This window comes from Amblyomma americanum, chromosome 1 (assembly GCF_052857255.1).
Source record: "Amblyomma americanum isolate KBUSLIRL-KWMA chromosome 1, ASM5285725v1, whole genome shotgun sequence".
Classification (NCBI taxonomy): Eukaryota; Metazoa; Arthropoda; class Arachnida; order Ixodida; family Ixodidae; genus Amblyomma; species Amblyomma americanum.
Window position 1 is genome coordinate 325519813 of NC_135497.1, and position 27179 is coordinate 325546991.

General features: G+C 49.0%; 1 protein-coding gene across 1 annotated transcript; it reads right to left on the bottom strand.

Moving 5' to 3' along the window:
- Nucleotides 1-3552: 3552 nt before the first annotated feature.
- On the bottom strand, nucleotides 3553-26369 carry LOC144099190 (uncharacterized). The gene is made up of 3 exons (XM_077632337.1): nucleotides 25727-26369; nucleotides 5600-5824; nucleotides 3553-3745 (listed from the first exon to the last, which is right to left on the bottom strand). The coding sequence occupies exons 1-3, from the start codon at nucleotides 25730-25732 to the stop codon at nucleotides 3608-3610; spliced, it is 369 nt and encodes a 122-aa protein (XP_077488463.1). The 5' UTR covers nucleotides 25733-26369; the 3' UTR covers nucleotides 3553-3607.
- Between the last annotated feature and the right edge of the window lie 810 nt (nucleotides 26370-27179).

The window sequence follows — 27179 nt, forward strand, 5'->3', positions numbered from 1 at the left end:
CCGGGGGCCCGTCCAGTGGCACTCTCGGTGATCGCCGAACTGTACATATGCGCTTGGATGAGGAAGGTAAGGCAGCACCCGGAAACGATGCGCGAGTTGTTCTACAGTTTGCGCCGCCCGAGGTTGCGTCGAGGCTGATGAGGCGTGAGGTCTGGCTCCTAACCAGCGGAACCTGCGCAGAGCAGACAGATGGAAAGTGGAACACCTAGTCATTGAAGGACTGGCTCAATCAAGCAGTCCATTAAACAATCATTCTATAAAACAGATATAGCATCAGCTAGTGAACAAAAATATCTAGGTGTGCCTCTCGCAGTTCTTAGGCTGCAGCGTGCAAATTAACTTCCCGCTTAATTGCTCTCCATCGTTTATGCTCTGTATAAATGTTGTCTTCCAAAGCTGTACTACACGCGGATAAAGGAGATTTAATCGCAACAGGTCGTGCATCATTCAGCCACTTCGCCGTTTTTATAGTTTGTACATATTACCGCACTGGTTTCTGTACACTGCCCTCAAAGCTTCGGCTAATTCAGCGCTCATAATTTGCGTCATCCGGGATAGCATGGAATGAACGATTGTTGAACAATTTGCAATTGCGTTTCCCGCAAGCACAACACCTAAGACCTGAGTCACATGCTCCGTTTATTTGTTGTTTTTTTTTTTGTCAGACTCCACTGGAAAAGTGAGACGAAAATTCAGACGGTTTCAGGCATTTAAAATAATCGTAGAAAATCTCTCCGTGCATTAAAATAGTGCTCGAATATATACAGTCGGAAAGCAAGGCCAGAATGAAGAATGCTTCTTGAGTAAGAAGCTGAAATTTAGGCAAATTGGTATCTATTCATATTGCCTCCACAGCGCAAAAAGGACGGGACGAAATGAAAACAACAGACAGCGCTTATCTGCTGTTTCCGTTTCGTCCCCATTCCTGTTGCGCTGCTGAGGCGATATGAAGAATGCTCCGTTCACATTGTCTATGCGGTTCATAATGACTTCGTATAGATAATCACGTTCCAGTGCTTAAGAAAAAAAAAGGCCCCTTTAAATGACTGCTAACTTTCCTCCTTCAGAGGCTGCTTTACTTTTCATTTTTTTTCTACATTTAGCGTAATTACTCAAAGACCAGTTACTCAGCCCCTGACTTGGTGCTGAGCTTCTCTGGGCGAAAAAAAAAAAGCTACGAAAAATGGGTCTTCAACTTCAACCTCAAGCAAAATAAAGACACTTCACTCATGGCTCTCTATGGAAAACTTCTTTAGCGTCCTGAAAATAAAATCATCGGCATCATTTTTCTCCAGTTTAGGCAGGAAACTAGCGGTGGCCTAAAGGTAACAAAGAGTCAGAGCAAGAACACCTTTTTGCCCCTAGCGGAAGCGTTGTCCATGGGCCCACGTCCTAAAACTGACATTAGACGCTATACCTAATCGCGTCATGTCTCTTATCTCCCTCAGCTTAAACAAAGCGGCCAAATAATTTCCTTTATTACGCACAGCTCTGGAACATGTTACAAGACGAGGACGAATAAAGAATATATCTGTATGCGGGGGCGGGACACGCGCACGTGAAAGTTACAAGATGACCTGACTGCTCCTTCACACGCACGAGGTGGCAGAAAACCGTTCCTGTCGTCATTCTTGTAAAGATGCAGGCGGACACGAGTCATTCTCTTTTCACTACAGTTGCCGGCGGCGCCTCGAGTACCGGCTCGAGGGAGGAAAAACGAGGGAACGGAACACCCGCCGCCTGGATGTCTCGGCGACGTCAAGCAGCAACGAAGTCGCACTCCTACGCAAGTGAAGGCGACCGATCAAAGGGCGACGCAGAGTAGGGATTCCGAATTGTTCCCATCTGCCGCGCATTTCCGAGGCGTGTTTCAAGGCGCATGATGTGCGCTTCTTGCTGCGCGAAGGGCAAAATGTTCTGATATCGATCGACAGTCCTAACTTGGTGCGGAAGCGCTTCGGCTCACTTCTCCGACAGATAGGCGTCTACGCAGTCACGCAAGCCTTGCCCGCGGCAGTTTCGACTGCCATAGTATTTGCTTAGTGTTTTAATCGCGGTCACGCCGAATCACACCCGCCACACGCCAAGACCTATGACGTGTGAATGTTCGGGAACTCTAGGTCGACTGGCACAAGCCTTTTCTCCTTCGTGTAACGACGGGGGGAAACCACCCGCGCGGACTTGGTTGTGCGTATATGTGTGACCTCGTTCCGAGCTTACATTTCTCTGTCAAGGACGGCGCGCTTTCTTTCCGTTTTCGCTGCTGCTGTTATTTTTCTTTTGGTCTCCCGCTGTTTCCCATTGTACGGTAACGATCTCACCCCCACTCTGGCGAGGTTGCTCACTACTTGCGAGCCGGAAAAAAAAAAAGGTCAAATCCTTTCCGGCCGCGAATGAAACACTTCTCTCGAAGCCGCCCCGCATAGTTTCAGCCGAACTTCAGCGAAGAGAGTAATGCGCCGCATGGAGACGCCGTATAATGCCCCGCATACACATCGGACGTTTGCCTTATTGTGTTGCGCCCCGGTCCCCTCCCGACAAGTAACAAAAGAAGCCGGAACCGATCAACGCCGGTAGTCCCCGAGTGCCTACTCGCGTCTCGCTGGCTGTCCGAGTTCTACGTGACCTGTGTACACGAACGCCGTGATGAAGCTGTTATTTATTCTCGCGCCCGTTCCCCGGGCGATTAAAGTGGTGTCCGAATTTGATCTCGAGACCCTGCTTGTATCGTTTCGCCGTTTCGCAAAATGTTGCTCGCGTTCGGACAATCTCGGGGGGAAGAGTACCGGCAAGCCGTTGTTCCGAACCTCGTATATTTTGTGCAACGCCTGTCTTTGCGCCACTTTTGTTTCTTCTGTATAGAGAGAAGTTGGTGAAATTATCTCAGAAAACTGGACGCTTCTCATTGCACTTTTCTCGCTCTTGATTAAAGCAGTTAGCGGAAATTCCCATATAATATTAAATCAAGTAATTTTCCTCTGCCGAACCATGTGGTCTGTCCAAAGCGATATAAATGAGGTTCGAGTACTGTCAAAGCGCGCTAGTTGCAGCAATCCCCCTAAAAGAGGAAACCATGAGCAAAGCACAGATTTTTATCGTATTAAGTCAAAGCCCTCTTAACCTTTCCCAGGCCTCGTTACGTAAACCTGCTTTCCTCTTCTAAACTCAGCTGCCGCCAGGTATGTAGCAAAAAAAAAAATACAGTTACTTACAGTTCCGGCAAAAAAGGCGAACAACATGTCTTAATAATATAAGTTGTGCTTCCTGTTATGAACATACTGACCGTAATGATGAAAATAGTGCATACATCAATAACGCGTGTAAGGCATCTCGTAAATAGGAACGACATGTGTATAGGCGTCTAAGCACCGACGCACGTCCAATTTAGACCTAGTCCCTGTTTTTGAAAGAAATGTTTTTTTTTTAAAAGTTGGCTACACCAACAGTGGCACGCAGTTTGTACGCTTTTGTTGGCACGTCATGAGGAGAGGCAAACTGGTGGCTCCAGCGGTGCATCGGCGGGGCGCGCTGAGACTCACCATAATGGGGGTGCGGGAGAGTACACAATGCCTCCCAACGCGGATGCCTGGCTATGCGGACGCCTGCGTCATTCCTCCAGGCTTAGGAAGGGCCGCCGAATGAGGCTTCCCAGGTTGGCGATGCCGGTGGCGATGACGGGCCGCAGGTTGAGAGCGGGTCGGATCATGTTCTGGATGGCAGGCCGCTGGAGCATGGGGCGCAGCACCTGCGCGGTACATTCGAAACGCGGGTCAGCGCGGCAAGACCTGCGGACAAGACCGTGGTGCTCACCACTACAGCGGTTTAACATGGTAGCATAGTACAGCTTGCGCTTTCGGCGTTCACGAAGCAGGCAGGACAAAGATTTTCAATACTAACCCTGAACTAACAACAGGAATACGTCTACATTTATCAACTAGCCAGCTGAATCTGACTTGGTTGTTAACTGGCCAGAAGACGTTTTTTTTTTTCAGCCATCTGGAGCTGCACATATACGCTAACGAGGAAACTAACCATTTATTATTGATGCCTCGTCGAGGCGACTTGAGCTCTAACGAATGCTGCCTCCGTGGGTGGGTGAACGGCACTCCGTGCTGTAAGTAAGTGTGTACTACAACAAACTCCGCAATCCCTCTCAAGGAACAGTGAACCGCCGGAATTCTTAGCGGAACTGCTTTTCAGTCTCATGTTTATGGCGCTTACACCGGGCACCCAAAGTGCAGCATGCAATACAAGTGTGAAGTGATTCCCTTTGGGATGAAACAGAATGAGGTAACGGTTTATTTCAGACCGTGACCTGTAAATATTCACAGGGCAAGAATAACGATACTCAAACTGTGGGCGACACGCAGCGGTGGCTCACTGGTTAGAGGGCTTCGCTACTGAACCGAATGAGCCGGGATCTATCCCTGCCCCCGGCGGCCACGTTTTGATGGAAGCGAAACGCAAAAAGCGCTCGGCTGTTGTGCGAAGTCAGCGCACAATAAATAACCCGAAGTGGTCTAGATTAATCCGGAGCCTCTCGCTCCCCTTATTGCTAATGAGTCGCCTCGGGACGGAAAACGCCGCAATTAACAAATTGTGGGCAGAAGCGAGGATACACTCACCATTAAATACGTCCGATAACTCGTGACCTATATTGTAAGTTCTACATATCGCTTCTCGTAAGAAATGGCGTCTGTTGTTGCATATAAGGTGCTCCTCGCCAGAAAGAACCAACACCAAGATAATATTCCTACTGAGGCCTTTCTCCCGCCGCTTTTACCCCGCTTCATACAGCCGATTATATAAATGCACGAAGAGCCAGCCCACAACTGAGGATTCGTGTCTGGCGTTGTTACCCCGCCTCAGTTCCTGCGCGTATCTTTCATCTTTAAGTAGCGCTGAGCAGTGTCCCGTTTTAAACTGCCTTCGAAATGCGGAACACAAACCTCGACTCTTCTCAAGGGTTGCTTTCCTCGAGCAGCCCGCACAAAGGTCGCTGCCACCGCTGCGTAACGAACGACTCAGCACCAAATGGCTACCAAAAGTCTTCTCTCCCGAATGAAGTGCTCTGTTCACATTGCAGAGGGAAAGGAGAGCGCGTGCAATGAACTTGTGTGCACCGGCAGCGGGTGAACACTGTTGCTGGGCTGACCTGCGCACAATGGACCACACCTTGAGCCTTGTATGCGCGTGCAGAACCGTTCTCTCAATAGCATTTGATCTGAGAGCTTGAGGGCTTAATTTTCTTTTCGATTGCCGTTTTACGAGTCACGTGCCCTGCTCACTGATGTTGCACTGTCTTTTAGTCTCGAATTAACTTGAAAAGACGCAATAACGTTTTGCTAAGCCAATCGTTCATGTTGAGTCCAAACACTTGAGCCCACTCGCTGTTAGCCAGACCCAATCCGATCGGTTTATCCGACGAAATATAGATGTGACTGACTCAGTGACAAGTCTGTTATTCAGACTTGGCGTATCAAAAACTTATTTGCAATGAACGCAAAATTATCTTTCGACCGTCACATTCACGAACTGGAAGTTCGTGCAAATTGCATGGCGTAAAGCTTTCGCCTCCGGTGGGCTGCTCCGAGCATACCTGCTGCAGTCCCGGTCGCAGCCTGATGGCGTTAGCGCTGAGTGCCGGCAGGAAGTTGGGACGGGTGAAGGTGAACGTAGGCCGCCGGATCCAGCCCCGCAGCGCTTCCAGCAGCGGCGAGGTACGGTACTGGTCCCAGGGCATGAGCAGCTGCTCTTCCTGGCCCATGACGCCACTCTGCGCCGCCGCCAGAAGGACCACGAAGGCCAGTGCGAGGTAGAAGAACTGCGAGCGGAAAAAAATGGCTGTGGTCAAGACAAGGGCGAAGTTTCTTTGCAAAAGCAGTTCAGCTCAGGGGCAGATTTAGAGGTGGGCTTGGGGGGACTCAAACGAGAAAGTTTACAAAGAAGAACCATGCTGAACCCTATTTTTTTCCGCTAAAAAATCTCCAAGCATTGCATGGTTCAAATGGAACCGCCCCCCCCCCTTCGTCCCCTCCTCTAACCGTCCCTTCCACGCGTGAATCATAAATCAGCTCCTGATTCAGCTGCGTTTTTTTTTCTGAGTGTGTGCAGCCTTTGAAGTGCTTATCGAGCATTCAGTATTAGCTCGGCTTTCAGACTCAGCCTATGGTCGTTCTGTGCGATATTTTTGCTTGAGCAGAATAAGAAGGCTATTGTTCCTTTGGAAAGGAAGATTTGTGTCTCAAACGTCTGACCTGAAATCTTAGAAAAGCTTATAAAAATACTTGGAGCAGTTAAGGAACTTACGTGCAAGTAATGCTACAGCACTGCAATTCTTTTCTAATTCTATTCCAATTCCAGTCTAAGTCTATTCCAATTCTATTTCAATTCTGTTCTAATTGCATTCCAGTTCCCTTCTATTCCTTTGTAGTTGGTGCAGTTGTAAGTACTAGTACTGAATATTACTGGTTAACATTACGTATGTTCCTGTCTTTGATGGCGTCACACTGTTTCGGCCAATCGCGAGCTTCGCCAGGTTTTGGGTGACGCCGGGTTTTCGTGCAGATGAGACATCTAATGATTTCGCATTAAAATGTCAATGCATTCAGTAGTTCTGCAACAGTCCTGGCTAGTGATTGAAGAGCGTTAAGTGTCTATAAGTGCCTACAGGTGCCAAATGCGATCAATTACTATAGGCATAGCAGTTGAGGAAGTTGCAAACACAACCAGTCCTCGCCGGCAACCTATTTTTCTATTTTATGCGTATTATTTTCCCCATTATTTACAATAAGCCGCACTACATAACATGACGGCAAGCGAACGAATACGGGCTGTTTCCAGCACACATTTCGGCAGACAACTTTTACAAATTAAGTTGGGTGGCTAGCCTGCTAAGTTTGGAACACGTACACTTGCCACTTAAGTAGCTGGACTCTACCAAGGCTAAGATAGATGCAGAAAAAACCCTCTCATCCACAGTCTCTCGAAGTGGTCCTTTTTGTGTGGTCTTGTTTAACTCAATGCTGTGCATCGCGTTCAGAGAAGAGGACTCGGCCGCATGTTATTTAAGTAGAATCGCGCTTGTTCTTTACTTGCACGAATTACCGGCACTGTTTTGTCGATAGATGCGGCCGCCTCGCAGTCGAGCACTTTGTTTAGTTTTGTTTTGTTTTGAAGTTGCGAGTGAGAATTAACCCGGCGCAACGAATAAAACTCTCGGTCTCATTGCGAAAAGCCGTCGTAAAAATGAACCGGAGAAGGATTGGCGTCCGTTTCGTAGGGAATCGGCAATGAAAAAAGAAATCATATTACGAAATATATAAGAAAAACTGCTAACCTTGTACGTTCATTGATTTCAGTAAATACTTTGGCTGCATTAATCATAACATTTGACAAGAGAAATCGCACCAGTATGGAGTCAGCAGAAATGCGTGCAGCTTATGACATTCTCCTCGACAAACGCCAACAATGTGTTAGTATTAACGGCTTGTGATCTTCCTTTGATTATGTTAAGTGTGATGTTTCTCAAATAAGTGCATTAGGCCCTTTTTATGTTTTATATGTATGACCTTGCGAAGATTAAAGATATGGCCATGCCGATAACACTACTCTATTCTTTCCCAGCAGATTTGCAAGTAAATTAAGAACTTGTAAAAAAAAATGCCGTTCTCTAAAAGTTGCGACACTGTTTCATTATGAACTACTCATACGTCAATACTGCAAAATCTAAACCAAATGTTTTTTCCGCTCAGTAAGCCACAAAACATCCACTACTTGGCCGCTAACCCTGGGATCCAATAGCAATTGAGGTCGCCATCAAGCACAGATGTCTAGCCGCCATTTTTGCCGAGCATCTTAAGAACTGTAGGTATCACCTGTCGATGACGCTATTATTGCTTGTAGAAACTAATAAAATGATATGCCATGCATTATTTGACTCTCATATTTACTGCCGTTTTTTCTTGGTGGCCGCAGCCAGTACGCATGTAAACCAGATTCTTCTCATGCAAAAACACTCCACTCGTATTATTTCATCTGCAGATTACTAGTGCATAGGCCACTGTTATTTATTGTACACAGTATTCCACCCGTAAGCAAACTGATACAATATCATATCTTGTTTCATATGAAATCTCTGACCTCGCACCTTAGTAAATTCCGCCTCAAACTTACATCTTCATAACAAAACAGCTCCCCCCAGATTTACGCGTCAAAAACAGAAATGGACAACACATCACGCTCAAGAGGCAAATGATGAAGTTCTTAGTTCCTATACTCGGACACAACTCAAGAAACAAGAGGCAGATAGCCCTGAAAGGAGGCCTTCCAGCCAATGGCTTCAGCCGATTTTCATGACGCCGTGGTTAATCAAATTATCCGATTATGACAGAATGAACTCAAATGAATGGTGGTGCGAAAATACCGATCCGAAGAAAAATATCTTGTAATTTTGTGTGATGGGTGGTGACAGTTTTTCTCTTGAATATCCTGTCTCGTGTACTTTTTATCGTCCTCAATGTATCGCAGTTGTGAGTAGCAAATTCCGCATTGCGGTCTCTGTTAACTCAGAGATCACGTTTATTTTATTTGCTAATTAACCTTTTTTTGTATTTAGGTCGTCTTTAATTGAGGAATGCTCAGTCGCATTCTGTTCATGAGTGTTGATAAACTGATGCGCTTTTGTGCTTTTTCTTGTTTGACACATTGTTCTATTTCAATCTGACTTCATTGGTAAACATGCTTTGCATGTATTCTACATATGACACATTGAAGTTACGTCACTTCAGCAGTTTTAGCCCATGTTCTATTATTTATGAGAGTTGTATGCTGTTTGTTGCCATGTAAAGGGCTTCGGGATTGCTCAAGCTACTTTATAAATAGCTTTTTGTCCAAGTGCCTTTGTCGCGTTTAGAGAAGTAAACAATTTCATCTAGGAACCTAGAAGAGTGCTAGGAGGTTTTTTTTTTTTTTTGCGTGTGCTGCAATGTTATCGGCAAGCAGGACCTTACGACTGTCATTTTTCTTAAACTAATATAAGAAAGGACAGCAAACAAAGTAGCTTTATTTCACCTTTCGGAAATTCCGTTCTTTAAAGTTAAACCGAGCAACTCGATTTTAGCAAAAAATCGTGCCTTGGAAAGTTGTTGCAGATCTGAAATAGTGTGCACAACTGAAAACCGGCAAGAGCCCGTACCGCCACCTTTCTACAAACTGTTTTCCCAGAGTAATTTTCTACTGCGTCCGAAGTTTCTTGCTTCAATCTCGTATTCTGACTTTCATTGTTCTCCTTTTCATGAACAAAGCCGAAGGGAAGTAATGAAAACCACGGTCCGGATAGTAGACAATTGTTTGTTTTGATTGCGTCGTGTTTCATACTCATTTTTCTCCCGCCCCGAGTCGCCGACTACGGCAATATTGAGGCCGCTGCTTGGCCGGAATATGGCTACGACGAGGGGCAAAAGAAGTTGAATGATCTTTTTTCAACTGTCCCTCATCCAAGCTAATAAACCACCACCTTGCTATGGATGCAGGTGTCATGATGAAGGCTCTTATTAGTGGTGTGACCATGTGCGAAAATTTTTCTCGTTGGCATTCGGGCCTGAGATACACAACTCCTAGTCATTTTTGCTGAGCTTATTATTCAAATCAGTTGCTGGGCGAGTTGGTACTTCATGCTTACATTCACAGCGCAAAGACAAACACGGACTTGAGGGGAGACACCACAAAGCGCTTTGTGGTGTCTCCCCTCAAGTCCGTGTTTGTCTTTGCGCTGTGAATGTTATTATTCAAGACAGCGTCATGTTCGCCCCACAACTTCTAAGTCAATACAAGAATGCTTGTATAGAGAGGCCTGTTGCCTTGCCTATGCAAATAAACAGAAATGTGTGCAAGAGACTAATTCAGTCGCTGAACTTAAAACAGCGGTAAAAAGTAATCCCAGCGCTGACCGCCCACCGCTTTGCTTAACGTTAGCCAACAAGGGGTGGGTTACTCATTCGCTGAGAGGCAAAGCAATAATCTACAGAAGCCGCCAGGCACGGCCTTAATTTTTAGTGCGGCTCGTGAGTTACTAAGAGAGTTAACTTCTTTTTCTTTCTTTGCCATGTATCCGTGCTTGCCTCTGTCGACGGCCCACGCTGACGCAGTTGGTAAAAGTGGCCAAACGAACAGTGCGACATCGATCAAGAAGTTAGTTCTCAAAAGGGATAGGCGTATCCGCAACATCTACGTTCTCGCAATTTCTGGCATCTCGCTTCGCCTTGTCTCAGTGGAAATCTTCAAATGTTGGTGTTCGTCGTGGTATATACGCTAACGCCAAAATAGCGCTTCTAAGATCGAGTTTTGCAGCCAAACGCTGACGATGAGTTTCGATTCTGCTTGCGATTGTTTGTGCATGCGCATCAAAACCGCCGTGTGGCAAATGTTCGAAGAAAATTTCAATTTAGCGGCTTAGACTAGCTGTTATAAACAACCATTAATTTTCGTCAGTAATCATAACTGCCATGAGAGTTAAGAATCTGAGTTACCAACTTCCATGGATGGTAACTTCATTCCAAAGACAAGAAGGCACTCTTTCAGTGAACATTCGTGCAAAGAGGCACACAACATTTTCCTAATCGATCTGAGCAAGAGGTTCCTTCGAAGTATACCACCACATCCTAGCCACGCCGTCTTCAAATTGGTAATCAGCAGGCGAGTCCTCAATACCTTCTTCACTGCATGCTCTTTGCGTGCGCCAACTCCAGAACACCCTGTATTTTCTTATTCCTGTGCATCCAGCAAAATGTTATTGATTAGTTCGTGACCAGCCAATGCCTTCCTCGGCGACAACCCGTAATTATTGCCGTAGAAGAAAAAGTTTCTTTCTCCAGGCGGAAGTGGACTCATATACCATGCCGCTACTGCATGAGGGGCACAGGAAACTGTTTGCTCAGAAAGAAAAAGTGTATCTGTTGCTACTTCAGACGTCTTGCGACGCTCTGGCCCACATACATGAGGCCCGATTTCATTCGAGCTTGTGTAATATGCAAGTATACGGTTGCAAATCACGACAGATGCAAACCGAATCTTTCTCAGGTAAAAGTAGTCTGACGCGCGATACCCTGGAGTATAGAACACTGCGCGATTTTCTGCTCCGCATTTGTCAGCTAACGTATACCTTGCCTCCACATTTCCACTGCGCACACGTCTGCGTAGTTTGGTCGTACCACTCTCCTCCGTTTATCTGTAAATAATGCGCTCCAGTGGTGTGGTTCTACAAAAACAAACTGTTTCTCACGTAGACAGATGACGCAGAGGGTCATATGGGGCGTCTTGCATCGTGCTGTGGCTTCGGCATTTAAATGGAGCAAAAAAGAGACACGGTTAAACTTTTTAACGAGGCTAAGGACATAATTCTTCATTTCTATCGCATGCAGACATCAAAATGACGAGAAAATAAGTCCTTTTTTATTATTTTAATTTTTCACGGTTAAGTGGTTGTCAGGAGTGCGGCTGCATATTTGGCAGTTTTTTATCTATCCATTTGTTCTTTATTCGCCCCTTCTCGTCCGCGTAGCGTGGAATATACCACTACAAGACCGCATCTGACCGACCTCTGATTAAGCGGACCAAGGAGGCTCCCAACACGGCCCTTCCTTAACGCAGCCAGGCTCCTTCATCTCCCATCTGCGAAGTACGAGAGCACTCGGCGGGTAGATTAAACATCGCGGACGATTGATAGACCTGCCAGCGCGCTGCGACAATGTCGCAATGGCAACTTCTCGTTGAAACTTGGCACTTGAGAGGGGCGCTTGACGAACGAGTTGTGCAAGAGGTATGTGCGCCCGTGTACTCAGCCAACGTGGACTTGGAAAGGCCTGCGGTTACGGAGAGCTGCGCGCCGTGCAGTCGCTCCCGTCGCGATTTCCGCCGCGCGCCAGCGTCCCGGACATACCTCGCTGCAAAATGAGGCGGGCCACCCGTCGCTTCATAATCAGCGTACTGGCAAACAGAGCAGGAGGCTGTCAGGTGCTATCTCCCAATGCATTTGCAGCGCTGTCGCTTAGAGCTAGTTCCTTGAATAGTCGCACGCACTAAACGAATGGGAGCAATATGCTTGAGTTTTAGAGAACGCACTGAACGGGAACGTGGGAAACTGATATTCGCAACGTTAAGGCTGCCACGTCGCTGAGCGCGGAGTTACGCTAAACCTTCGTTCGTCCCCAAATACGCATCATTGCCAACGTTTCATGCACCATGGAAGAAAGGTGAAGAGAGGCCGGGTGCATTTCGCAAGAATGACATAAAATAAATAGAGTTGGCGAGTTGCCGGTCACCCCGTGTATTTTCTTTATCTCATAATCAGTGACCAAGTTAGCTGGCGTTATTTAAATTTTAACCATTGCAGAAGAAAGGCGCGATTGTTTCGATCGAAAGCTGCGACGCCAAAACAAGCTCCCTGTAGCTTATTTTTATTTTTGCAATGGCAGTGTTATTAAAACGCGTCCAGAGCAGTGCGTGAGAAAAGCTGCCCATGGTACTCCGCCTCGTTTCAATTTCTCGCGCTTGGCGGCGTGCATGTACCAGCGATTATTGGGGCGCCCAAGATGGTGTAATCGCAGTCACTATTATCGCGCAACAATTACGCGCGCTTGGCTATTGGGTCTTTGAAAGGAAACAAACGATTTTGCGTTTGAATGTTCCCCTTAACCTTCTGAAAGCTTCTGGCTGATAGTCTTCAAGCACCTCCTGCGGTTCCAAAGGTAATGATGCTACATCGAGTAAATATTTGGTCAATTAGAAATAAAGCGTACTCCTGAGTGTGGCATACTTGAGCTCCAAGAATTCTATTTCAGTTTAATTAGTGCAAAATGAATCACGATTCGTATACTTTGTTAGCGATTAATTTCTTGTTTAATTATTTTCCCCATCATTGTTTGGCAGCTTACGCCTTTGGCATGACGCCTTACAGATAGCAAGAAAGGTCTTTCGGTGGCTCGCTATCCATGGCGAGGCTAACCAATGACAAAAGCGAAAAAAAAACAAGAGAAAAAAATGGCTGTGCTTTAAACCTGGAGTGACGCGATAGGTACAGCTAGCTGGCCGAGTGGAACTCGCTCAGTCGAACTGCAAAGTCGGTCTTTCCCCGCTGCGTTTCGCTGAGCGTTCCTTCTTCATCTTCGTCCCTAGACGTGGATTCACTCTCTCCACTCCCCCTCCCACCACTCGGTTTCTCCGCCGCAGCTGCTCCGCACCACGTGACCAACCACGTGACCAGCCACGGCGCCGCCACGAAGCTCAAGGGGTGCCACGCTGAAGGCTTGAAGTGCTAGCGCAATGTAGCTATCCCTACAAAGCCAGAAAAGAACGCCTCCAAAATGCGGTCCCAGAATATGCTCTGAATCGTCGTGCCTGTTCGATGCTAAAATCGGTAGGCTGACTTTCCCCAGTGTAATCTTAGAAGTGTCCTCCGAATATCCCACTAAGAAGTGTCCTACCGATAAATCAATGCAAGCTAAACACACACTTCTCAGCTTCTGTGCAATACCAAAGAGGGAAAAGTGTAACCTACTCACTTCCGAATACAGCGTTCCTGAACTGTCGGAGCTGTGTGCGAAAGTTCAGTGGAAGCTATTCTCTCGGTCCAAAACGGCGCCAGCAATGTGTAGAGTTGATTTTTTAGCCATAAAAATTGGTCTTATGAGAGCGAATACTAGTGACTCTACGGCGGAACGATAGCTGTCGAGCTCGTCGTTTTTACGAGCGACTCCTCGCGATGAAAAGGTTCCTCGAGTAAGGGTATGAAACTGATCGCCAAAGCGGACTTGCACAAACTCGATGAAAGGCGCCCGCAGCGTTCGCGTAGCACAAGCCTAGCTCGGTATATCTTCATAGGAAATCTCAAGCCATAACGTCCGCTACTTCTGTCAACTTACTGTTCGTAACTCACTCTGATATATAGGTCGTTCAGTTCGAAATGTGTATACCAGACAGAAGTGCCTGGCGCTCATCATCATGGCGCCAAAGGCCATTCTGCCGCAAATAAGATAGATGATGCCATTTTAAGTTTGTAATGCGGCGTTGCAAGACTAGAAATCGTTGCAGTTGTCGTCCAAGAATTTATTGCAAGTTGATCCTTGTGAGTGGCACTTATTTCCCGTTTATGTAGTTAAAATGCCCACAATACAACGCCGCAAAATTTCGCGGGATAGAACACAGACCACAAATTGGGTGCACAGAAGAAGAAAAATGTAGCTCTAAGGCGCAGATGAACTTCCATACCCGGTGACAACATACTTCTCTGCCGTATTTGTCGCGCGGCCTTTGAAGATTTTGTCGAATATGTAAGTGTAACGCAGGCTTGGGTATTTGAAACTGGTTATCTACGCTGCTAACCTTACGGCGTTTCAACATAGCTGAGCTCAGATTGCGTTGGGATTATGTCCAGTGCTCCCCTGGAATTTCTTATTGTGGTAATTAAATAGTTTGTTAGGGGTTACAAGCCGCGAAGAGAAGCAGTAGTACAATCAGCGATATTTCTTTCATAAAGAAAGGTCACGATTTCAGCCTGCCAGCAGCTGCTGGCTTCCCGGTAATAAATTATGACCAGAAGAGGAGCAAAATGCCTTATTCGTTAGTATAATTCTCATCTGATTTAATGCTCTACCGTAAGAACTGCCGACAGTAAGATTAACTTCTCGCGCTTCTGGCTGCACTAAGAAACTATAGTCCAGCTTCAGCTCAGGAATCAGAACGCACCCCACTTCACACGACAGAGCCACCACACGTGATATCAAAAGGTAACTCTCACCGGGCCACTTCACCATATACCCCGCTTCTATTCCCGAATGCCACAAGTTGCTTTTTTTTGTTATCTCTGCGCAACCTCTTAGGTGAAGGGCCGTTCTCACCCACACAGTGCAGTGGTCCCCGCTCCAAATGACACGTTTCTCGTGCTCCCTTCCCCCTCCCTCTCTCTCAAAAAGGCGCCAGATGGCTGGAACGATACCCAAATCCTTCGCCCAGCTCCGCACGTGCACATGGCACCAATGGCGTGCACGGCACCCATAATTCGAGCCCTTTGAGCCCTCGGGTAACCTAACCTGCTTGCAAAACGGCTCCGAAATGGAATAGGGGAACGAATGAAAGGAAGGCCGCTTGGCAAAGTAAAGAGCGGGACACCGAGAAATAGAAAACCGCGAGATACAAGAAAGAAGAACCTGCTTTGAGAAAGAACCGCTAAAGATAAGCCTATGTAGTCTGGCTTTATCTTCAGTCGTCGCTCTTAAATTTCCAGAGCGCATCGCGGCCATTTTCTCTTCCTTCTTTATATCTATACCCCCCCTTCACAAGACCGAGGAAATCGCAGAACGAAGGCAGGTCTGACGTGTCTCGCAATGCCACCGTGCGCGAGGTGCAACGAACGAGGGAACAGACAACGCTCGCCGCGGTTTCCCGTCTCTAGCGCTACTGTTTGGCGCACCGGAGCAGCAACGCGCGCACACCGCTATACCCGATACGTGTGCCCCCTGCCAGGCCATTCGACACGGGCGTCGATCGGTCGGGCGATCCTCACTTCTTTCTCAGCCCGCCCGCAGGGGTGTCTCTGCGCCTTCTGTCCTGACCTCCCGTTAGAGCCGCCACTACCCCCCTCCCCCCTCCCTCCCGCACGCTCGCTATCGTTCGCAGTGCATGCGCCGACGCACAGCGCGCCCCTCGTCACGAGTGGAATGCGGTCACGGGTGGCGCGCGCACGCGTCCCGTTCGCCTGCTTTCCTTTTATACTTTCCGCATTGTTGCGCATAACGGTCCACAAAATTGCGTAATTGCTGCACTGTCGCCGCACCGACGTAGCACTTATCGCGCCGCCGCATAATCGCTCTGAGGAGCGTTGGGATGTGCGAGCGCCCGTCCAGTGCAACTACTACGAGTGGGGACAGCTGCAGCGCAAAGCTTAAGTAAAATCCGAAATCGTGATACGAGAAAGGAGAGAGGGGAGCTGGAATAATGGCAGCTTTAGCGCCAGTAATTTGCCCATCCACTGCGGTGGATTACGTGGACGTTGAGTGGGCCTCGAGGTGGAGGCGCTGCTGCTTTCCAGCATTGTTATGTGCATGTGCAAGTCCCGCTATCTTGGACATCGCTTTTAATTGTGCAGCAACTATGGAATACTGTAAGATACTGTTATGAGCATATTAATGAGAATAATCTAACCTTCCGATGCGTACCAAAATCTTGCTTTTAAAGTTTCTTCCGCGCTCGCACCGAGTAGACAAGACTCTCATAAAAAAGCAATAGGGCGCGTTTTGACAATCAATAACAAAAAAAACTGCAGGGGGCACTTCGGCTGCGCCTTAAGGGTATATGACGCGATAGCGTTAATAGCTTAATACCCATATACACGAAATTGGCCATTCTCTACATTGCATTCATAGATCCCTGGGAGTCCTCATACCACTCCTGGTGCAGCGGTTAAGCGATGCTCCACCGCCCCGGCAGGTGGCTGTTTCCAACAGAGCCACCGGTGGGGCTCGTGAGACAATGGCTGCTCTTCCCGAGGAACTTCTAGCGACCAATTGTTGATTCAACTGTCACCTGCCCAGGTGGGCAGTTTGCTCACAATCAGGTGGGCAGGTTGGGATCACGTCACGAGGTCACGAGGTCACGTGGCCTACGTGACCCACCTGCCAACTAGGTTGCTTCTCAGGGAATTTTTCGGTCCCGCAGACGCTGCCGTAGCCACAGCCGACGACGACGCTAGGTTTTCAGCTGCACGGAACCCTTAACGCTATCACGTTAAAACTACAAGCGTCCCGACGGGGGACCCGCGGATGTATTGATTCTTATAATCCAATATTACGATATGCGAATGAATTGCGTTTATAAACAAATTCGCGTTGATAAAGTGCGCTTGTCCAGTATTTCTGGGTATGCTTCCTCCGTGGGCGTCACAAAAATGTCAAGATAGACAACGTGATATGGCTCTAGTTCTCACAGAGTGCGATGGAACGTGATGCGATGATTCTAGACATCAGCAAGAAGCCAGTTGATCTGTGGAGTGAAGCTATAGCCACATGGGAAAAGGTGGAAAGGAAATTAGTCGGCGTCGCTGAGTAACTTGTCCGGAGAGAATAAGAAAGAATAGAGGAAATGTCGCCCCTCGCTTGCCGATCCGATCATGCTTGATTGTATTTCGGAGATGCTGCTGTGGAAAGTATTTGAAATCCCGGTAGACAATGTACTTAGAAAAATGATGTGAGGCCACCTAGATTCTCGCTCGTCTAAGTCATGTGATTACACTTCTTTGGGCTCGTGCGCAACCATGGAAGCGAACTCAATTCCCGAGTATACTTAAGACTACAGCGCAGTAGCAACGCGGAAAAGACAGGACAAGTGCGCAGACACAAGCGCTGTTTGCCGAGCTCCATCCCATAATATGCTGGCTCTGAAATGCGCCAGCAGACCAGAGTCGAATCCTTCCTTTTCTTTACCGATCTGCACTTTTGCTATCCTGCGCCTGGCGCGAACAACTCACCAAACGTACGTTCCAGAAGCTTCGCTAGTGTCCCTGAGTCGACGGCGATGAGTTTGAGCTTTCACGTGTGCGGCATAAAGTTGTCTAACAGATTATGATCGATGAGGCCAACAGCCATGTTGAAGCCTCGGGAGTGGGTGTTAATGCAACGCTTTGCCGCTGTAGCACTTGCCTGCAAGCTATAGCTCACTGGGCTCACGAGCTATCAGCAGGAAAAATGAACGGCTTTAATTTTTTATGGTTGGACAGCTATAGGAAGGGTGTGCCCGTTTATTTCGCTTCCCCTAGCCAACCCCCCTCCGGTCCAAGTTCCGGCACCCACTGCAGATTAAGCCCATGTGTGTCGGTTTCGCTTTCCGGAACATTGGTCGAAGCACGTGCCTTGGGTGGCACAGCAACGACATCCACGCCTCGACTGCTTTGCTGCTCCTGTCGGCCAAACTATCCACAAAACTCATGATGGCACTTTTCGCTTTTCGGCGACGCCACTACTTAAAGGCTACATCGAAGGCGAGCACAAAGTTATCAGGGCAGCCTAAGCACCGACATCTAGGAGACTTCTGAAACGTAAGCACTTGTGGGTATTTGCGGTTTTCAGGAGCCACCGCGGTAATTGTTTTTTTCACTTGAAGCCAAAAACAGAGAAGGTCAAGGCCAGAAAAGAGGGCAACGCTTCGGGTCCTTCCTGCGTCACCGCCTAAATATGCTCCCTAGGCTCAAGCGGCAGAATAAGAGCGCACTGTCTTGCGCTGTGCTCAACGAATGTCTCAGCGAGTTACCTCCGCGGCGAGCTAAGATAAGCATACTTTTGTTCTATAATTGGAAAACGAGCAGGTAATGAATTCATGCATGGCATTGTGCTCAGGCGTGGTGCGCACGATAAATGGGCCTTTCCTCCCCGGGCGGCAGCCATTGTATGCTGTTCCATGTGAGCGAACTGCGCACCGGCCATGCGTTAATATTGGCCTGGAACGGGTGCTTGCTCAACTGCGTCTGCAAAGCACTCGGATGAGAACGAGCGCATCCCGAAGATCCAGCTGTTCACGGTCCGCTGCCAACGCCTGGCGGTTTGGTCTCTACGGGAGGAGCCGCGGAGCGAAGGCGCTTTCTTAGGCTGGCTGCGACCTCAAGTCGGCAGCTGGACGTTGCACTCTCTTTGCCTTGAGATAAAGATTTAAACAACTTTCATTTTTTTTCGAGTGCGGCGCACAAGGAAAGGTAACTGAAACCAGCACGTGGGTTCAGGTGCTCTCTTCGGGCAGGTCTTTTAAAAAGCGAAATGATCATACGCGTACGTAGATCGAGAGTCGATGGGACATATACTCGCATTAACTGCTTGGCAAATGCGAGCATCAAAAGCTATCGACAAATTCAATTGTATGTAAAGGGATACATAGATAAATAAGCATCTACACCATTGGCGAAGGTTGAGGCAGCGGCACTGCGGTCTTCAGCATTCATTCGGTTTGGTCAAGAGCTGCACTGATGTTCTCTACCTCTTAGGAGTGTATACGGAGACGGGACGACGAGTGCGCATTTATTCTCGCTTTTCGGCCATTTCCCTTTCTGTTTCCAACGCTCGCATAGAGCAGTGAAACACAATTGCACTCATCCTTCGATTCATCACAGACCTCTGGCATCGTGGTCAGCTCTGAGGATCCTTACGTTGTCACTTCACGCGTGCTTTCCCTGAGCGAAATAACGCGCTTCGGAGTGGGAGCAGGGTAACGAAATAAACGAATTTAGACGCAGAGAAATCTGGCAAACACTGATTAACGCCCCAAGTATCGTACCACGTCCAAATGGCGCATATGTCATGTATGATGAAATACAATCATTTTTCCTACTAATTCATATATATACACAACAGAAGCATGGCGCTTAACTGTCTATGTTTGGCCACACGTAAAAGTGAGTCTCTGTGGGCTGTGTTGAGGGCAGTGCACTCATCGTGTGACGCGGACACTTTACGTTCGCCACGTTGTAATGAAATCAATAAAACGAGCATGCCCATCGGGAGAGCTGCTTAATCATGTCCACCACGAAAATCTGTTTCTACGCCATTTCAGCGGATGATATTCGGACAATGCTGGAAGCAACCTCGCAGACGAGAGAATGGAGATGCCACGGTTAAAGTGCTCGCCAACGAGGAAGCGCAGATGCGCAACCCGTTGTTGTGTTACCATCAACGTCTTGGTGTTTCACTCCAGCGCTCTCCTAGCGCGATGGCTCAAAGAAGGCCCGTTGCAGTGGCATAGAAACCATTGCCTCTTTCCAAGCGCCCTCATACCCTGCGTGCCATAACCTAATTATACCACGAGCCTACCCGCGGCGCACCGCTTAACGCGTTATGCAAGTAAGGCGCAGTGACCGACGCTGACACTGCACTCCTTCTCCGCAATATGTAGGACCACACTACATACACATCAACCGCCAAGACATTCACCCCCTCAATTCAACGCGCCGCCGACTCGTTCCAGCTTGGTTTCGAGAAAAAGCATGTTCTCAGTCTCAGATCACTCCCAGCGAGGCGGGTTGGCTGCGTACGCGTTACGGATGCGCCCATTAAGGCCCACGGGCTGGACGCAGCAGTCTCACGGCAGGAGGAGCGCGCACCTCAAGCAGCACGTGTGGGCGCCGAGCCTCCTTTGAGAGATCGCCGACGCGTGTCGGCGTGGCGCGCAGCTCTTCGAACGGGCCCCTGCCTCCATCCTCGCCCCGCGGCCGGACCGCGCGCCGGTGCCAAGCGCAGACAGCAACGGCCGGCCTCCTCCTCTTCATGTTAAGCGGCCGCCCCGGGGCGTCTGTCAGAGCCGCAAGAAAAGGCGTCTGCGGCGGACCGCGAAATCGGGACATTCCTCCGCCCGAGGGCCCTGCGGCACGCAGCGACCGCCCGTCGAGCTCTTCTTCGGGTAGCACGTGTTGCATTCGGCGACGACGTGCGGACACCCCGCGCTGCTGCTGCCGCGTCTGCCGTCTACCCCGTCACCAGCGCAGCGCCCTGGACGACTGCGTGCGCTAAAGAAACTGGCAATTCTCCGCGCATCGCTTCTTGATGCGAGTCACGACGTCCGTGTGTGCGTCTATACGACACCACCGGGACACAGTCTTGTCGGGCTCTGCAAAAGCTTGTGTGTACCCGAAGCGCAGTTGCAGGATCCGTTACCACGCTCGCGGTCCTGTTTAGTGGCCAGGATACGAGCCGTAACTCAGGCAGCTCGCCCTAAAAAAGTGGCTGCTGCACAAAGAGGCGTTCTCAAAGCACCCGCAGATTCGTTGAGTTCTTTAAGGACGCTGTCTTAACGGGTAATGTCGGAAAGAGCGTCTTGTCCGGTATCTCCAGATGTCACCTCTCAAGTGTAGAGACAGGACGGTGTTTTTTGGTTGGAGAAATGTATCCTACTCTGCCATAGATGTTTCGTCGCATTGGACAAGGTGCTTCAAAGGTGGGAGACTTCACACGATAATTTCGCGCTTCTAATATTATTCCTCTTGAGGCAATGTTTGCAAGGTCAGATGAAAGCTGATGTGTTCCAACCGGCGGCGGTCGCAGGTTTGGAGGTGAACTTTTGAACGCTCTAAACTTAAAAAGTTGGCAGAGACACTTGAGACTGCTTATGCGAGAGAATGGGAAAGCAGTAAACTGCTGAGTCATGCTACGTTGTGGAAGGACTGTGAATCATGGCCCATGACTTTCATACATCCCGCTTCGTCATTCATGACTACACATGTTCGCTTACAAGTGCTGTGACCTTCGTACACTGGCGTTCTGATATCTCAATTTCGTGCCACGGATGGCGACGGACGCCGGCTTTATGCTAATGGGACATATAATGATTTCGGATTAATACTTCGTCAATTTATTGCGTAACTAAGAGTTGCTTCGCAGCTTTCGCAGTGTATAACATGAAGCAGGAGCTTCCCAAACACCGCATACCTGAAGGTACTCGCGACGCCTTTATGGGGCCACCGGATATTAATCTGCTTGACTATTCATCGGGGAAGATCAAACTGCCGGGAATCATAAGCCTCAAAGACAGAGTTCTTTATTTACGGAGGGTTGGGGTCGTAAGTATCAGAAACTAACCGTGGCCACGGCGACGCTTCTGGACGAACCGAACCGTCCGCACCGCGTGTCCAAAGCGTTTCCGCGCCTGGGTTCGCCAACGTGTACGCTTTACGACGTAAAACCGTATCCTTCGCGCCGGAGGCACAAGCCATATCTGATCATCGGACGGGACTGTTAGGTGCCGCGCGCAACCTGTGTTCCCTCCAACATAGATATTAGCGGAGCGCACATCTAACGCGGCCTTTTAAAGCGTGCTAGCGAATCTAAAGCCCCTTTCACGGCCCGAGTGTATGCGGCAGTTGCGAGGAACATAATACTTTCGGTGCTGCCCAGTCTGCGCCTTTTGCACGGCTATTCTGACACACGACGCGCGTATCCATATAACGGAGAGCCGGGCGACCGTGCTGAGGAGCCCCCGAGTTTGACTCTTTTTTTTTTCATTTCATGCGGGATCCGCGCGCACACCGCCACACAGCTGGCTGGTTGCCTACTATACGTGCATGGTGGTGGGGGGGGGGGGGGGGGGGGGGTGCGACGAATGCCATTGAGCTCCTTTGAGGTCGTTGGTCCGGCGGAGGGAAGGTGCGATTTTTTTCGGCCGGCCCGCGTAGCTGCCGACGCAACTAACCTTCGGGGCACTCGGCGTGCCGATGCTCCTGATTGCGATGCCTCGCCCTCGCCCGCGGAGCAGACTGCCTGGCTCCTCCGCGGCATCCCGCGCGCTCGGGATTTTCGGCCCCGATTAGCGCGCTGCACCGACCGGTGAGGAGGAACGCCTCTCTCCGACTCCAGTTTTCTTCGTTTTCTTTTTCTTTTTTTAGCCAAGCTCGTCGAAGTCTTTCGGACACCCAGCTCAACCCTCTCTCGCGCTCTTAGCACGGCCTATTGCGACATTCAAGGCGTCGTTTTGGTTGCGCCTGCAACGCTATGCTCAAACACCGCGCCTCCCTTTACGCGTCTCCCGCGGCTTCTGCACCCTCTTAAACCAATACAGACGCTCTGAAATCACGTCTAGAGTTAAGTGGGAGTTTGAGCACACAGGGAGAAAATCATCTTTTTTTTTTTTCCAGGGCCAAAAATGGCTTATAAAAGGCGTGGTAGGAAAATACGCAATGCCAACTTACGGCACCATTTCCTGAGCTTTATAGTTAACTGCAGCGAAAGCTTTTAAACGGAGCCCTCCCCGTAGGATACTCCGTGAACGTCAGTGTGTTTTCGTCTGTTCTTCGTCCTGATTCTGCACGCTGTTTTTTTTTTCTCTCGTTATGTTCTCGTTTCACCAACTAGCCAACTGCAGACAAGGCTTATCGAGAAAGACTCCTTACAAAGCACACCCCGGCATCCTCAAAGTCACGAGCCTTGAGAGGAACTCGTTACAGGTTCCATTCGCTCAAAACTCGCTCGTGATTGGCATGCGCACGAGGCCATCATTGGAAGCAACGAAACGACATCCGGCATGCCGACCAATACCGAGGCCACCGCTAAATCTTGCCAGAAAATTTTGAAAATTTGTTAAAGTTCCTGTATACTGCATCCTTCATAAGGGAGGGGGGAGGAGAGACGCAAGTGCTGCTGGTGCGTCGATAAGTGGAAAAATCTGGAGTTTGGCAGAGCGATAGTAGTCAGGATGGTAGCCCAAACTTTGCGTATGAAATATCTTTTTTTTGTTTTGCGGGCAGGTGCTCTTTTTTTCTCCTTTTTTCTTTTACGATAAACGTCTAGAGGCATCTTAAACTTCCATTGTTTGCTACATACCGCATGGAATTAGTAGGCGTCTCTTATTAGGCACGGTCGTTCATAAACGCCTTCCATTACCCCTTTCATCTTTCGCTGCCCTTATTTCAATGTGGATGTGCAGTGGAAAGGAGGCGGTGGGAGGTCCTGCATATCTTTTTCCCCTCCCACTGTCTCTCTTTCTCTCTCTGTCTTCCCAGCAGGCGACTGTTGGTGGCAGGCAACCTGAAAGCATGGCGACAATATGAAGGCAGTACCCAAGCAGCACAGGTAATCGGCCCAATATTTCAACAGGATGGCCCATCTTCGTCTTTCGTACCTAGGGCCGGCCTTTGTCCCAATACGATTCAAATATTGGGCCAATTACCTGTGCTGCTTGGGCAGACGGTGACAGCGAAAACTTCACCCTTATTGAAAATATTCTCTGAAGAACATTAGATTCAAGTGCGTGCTGGTCCGGCTAGCTGCTACCATTTGGTCGTGATTTTGGGGAGCCCTTGTTCTATGCTACAACTCTGTTGTGCCGTTCACAAATTCGCATTCCCATCCGATTGCAGTGGCAGATTTTGTAGCGTTTTATCCCTTTAGGTCTGAAGAGAAAATTGGGCATTTGCTTTTACACTACTGCCGCTCTGGCAGTCAGCAAGTGTCTCTGAAGGCAGCCCTAGCTCAGCCGCTTGGATTCATGTCCCCGAACGGAGGCCAAGATTCTAGGGCCTTGACCTCAACCTACGTCTGCCTGGGAAGCTGTCAAGGCGCTCATTATCTAAGCGACAGAGGCTCGAGTGTCAGCGTGACTGAGGGCGTCCTGCGCTGTTGCCACCTAATGGGCAACGTGGACACGATCCATACTGATAAATCAACTGACTTTTCTCTATTTTTCGCTCCCTTATACCCTTCCCCGAGTGTAGGCGCAGTCAACCTGGCTTTGTCTGGTTAACCTCCCTCCTTCTTCCCTTCTTCTGCTTCTCTCTCTTTCTCTGGCGCGAGGATCGAAAAGGTATCATGAAATTAGAATTTCTTTTTTTTTTTGTAGAAAGCGTGAATGGGCGCTGAATACCTGCTTCTCCAATGCAGCTTACACGAAGCGGAACTTAGTTGAAGCAGCACTTGGTAACACTGGAATTTACGCGACATAGATAAAGCTCGTTTATGGTGGCCACGATAAAATCTTTCTGTTTCTCTTTTCCTTTTTTTTCTCCCACTACCTGTACATTCATATCAAATTTCCGTGGCTGATTTTGAAAGCCGTGCTTTAAACAATGGCATTCGTTATTTTCAGCTCGATCAATCACTGGCTCCTAGTGTCGGAGCTTCCCTGGCTGGCACTTAGGTTTACTTTCCAATTACATGATGTGCTCGCCATTTGCACTATGCCACTTCAGCGGCCGACTATTGTTTTTTTGTTGTGCTGTTGTTGAGAGCGTGCATTGAATGTTTCTCCCTTTAAACCCTAGAAACTCGCTTTCCTAGCACCATGACGTGAACGAGTGCGCCACACGTACACGCAGGAGGCCGCTTTGTGTACGCATGTTCGCATTCGTTTACGTTCTTTAAACAGACAACACAAAGATAGCGCAAATATAATCTTTTTTTTTTTGCGTTTTGGATCCGTTTTTTTTTTTTTTGGCAAGCCATGCAACTCCGACGATGTCGATATTTGCGTAGTAGAAGCTAGTTTTAGTGAAACCAGTCGCCTTGTGCGAACAACAGAAAGTGAAAATTAAACCTTTGATAAACAATGGGCAAATTATGAACCTATTTTTTCCTTCCTCTTACATCACTGCTTGGGTATAACAGAGTCAAGTTCGAGTACAACACTCAATGAACACGTGTGCGTAATTATAGGTCACTATTTAGCCCCAATGCCTTTCTTTTCTTTTGCAACACTTAGCTGTTGGTACACGCGGTTTATGAGCAGAAAAGAAAAGACTTTATGGCTCGAGTGTTTCATCGTTTCTCGACGCTTTATAATTGTTGTTGCACCACTGTTGCTCTGCCGTTTGTTTGTCACGCGATTTAAACAATTTCTTGCGCTTATAGCAGGCTTGGTACTTCAAACTAAGCTCTCAGTTACTTCAATTTGAACGCGAGCAGTCCAACGAACACTCAGAATGAAGACAGTGGCATGCATGCGAGAGTTGAGTAAACTCAACGCTTTGAACGCACTGTATTCTTCATGTAGTGAGGTCAACGGAAACTGTTTCCCTCTTTAAAGGCTGAAATCAGCTGCAGACGCCGCGGAAACATTTTCCAGTGGCTCACTAACAGAGGAGACACGTACATCAGTACTTTTCTTCCCTGAGTATCCCAGGCATGTTATTCATGAAAGAAACCGAAGCTGTGCACTCGCCAGAAGCACCGCAACGACTCGGACAGGAGGTAAGACTCTGGAAGGAACTCACCTTCATGCTCACTGGAAGTCCGACGTCGCCGAAGTGCTCAGTTCTGCACGGTGGGTGTTGGGTAAGCGTGGATGTACCACTCCAGGAAAGCACAGTCACGGAGAAGGGAGAAGACCCGACTCAAGTCCTGGAGTTGTCAAGTGTCCCGGGATGAGTGCTCAGCAGGCGCGGCAAAGAGCAGAAGCGAACGTCCTTTTTGAGCGGCGATACACGCAGGCGAGGCAAACTCGACGACAGTCGCGGCGGTCGCTCTGCGACTACTGTGCCGACCGGGGAGCAGCGGAGATGGAGCGTCGGAGGGACGGGACGAGTGGCTGGCTGTCGGACACCGCGGAGAGCCGGGCACGGGACGAGCGGAGGAGCGCGATGAGCGTTGCTTGCGAGCTCTCTTGTTCTGCGCCGAAATAGGACGATACCCGCCCGTTTCATACCGAGCGAGAACGTCAGGGAAGGCGCATTTCTCCGCTGCCGCGCTGCTGCGGCACCCCGAGGCAAGGAGGGGGAGGAAAAATAAAGTACAAAAATGCAGAAGCCAACAAAATAACGCCCAGAAAGATGCTGCTGCGTGGCTAAAAAAAGAAAACTCCTGCCCCCTCCTCCGGCTGGGTGGAAGGGGATGCTGCATGCATGCTCCTTCGCTGCGCGGAGAAGGCGGCCGCGGCGTCCCTTCAGATTTAGGGCAAGCTCGTTTATCGAAAACTCTCTCGTAGCCGAGTGTGCCGACGCCACTCGCTACCAGCGGCCGAGCCACAGGCAGAGCGCGGTGGTGGTCGCCAGCAGGGGAGAGGAGAGCAGCGTCGGCCTCCCCGCACGACACCGGGCCTGTCGGACGACGTAACGGACGAGCCGAGGCACCGCTGCCGCGCCGTGACGGCACGCGCGGCTTGACGCGAGGGGGGAAGGAGAGAGTGCGTGAACGCGTGGTTAAGCACGTGGCTGTCACCCGCTCTGCCTTGCTTCGTTATTTCGCCGCAGCTGCTTTTTTTTTTTTGCTTCTTCGCATTCGCAAGAACTGAATGAGTACAAGAAAGCACTGTCGGCGCGCATGGAGAAAGAGAAAAGAAAGCGCGGCAAACACGCGAGTGAGCAATGCCCTGCACTAAAGGTCTCCTACAGTGTCAAGTGCGAGCGAGTGCTGCATCTTCGCGAAATGATCCACGCGTAGGATTTCGCACGCCGGACACAAATAAGATTCCTAAACAAAGCTGTTTCTTTTCTTTCGGGTTGGTTGTCTACAATATTTGTAAAAAAATATATACAGGCTAACGGCCTGCTGGCGAGAGACGCAATGGACTTCTTGTGGTTCCCTTGGCACTCACTGGAAAGCCCCGGAGTGGTTCGAACGATAGTTACGCTAACCTCAACGGGTTTGCAGCGCTGGTGATGTAGAAGCAGTTATAAGCAAACTCCGTGTTGCGCGGATTTTTGACGAAGGGCGCACCCGCCACTTCCG

Excerpts from the sequence above, each read along its gene's own strand:
- LOC144099190 (XM_077632337.1), bottom strand. Across the intron at positions 3,746-5,599 it reads TGCGACCGGGACTGCAGCAG|GTGCTGCGCCCCATGCTCCA; the intron begins GTATGCTCGGAG and ends TGTACCGCGCAG.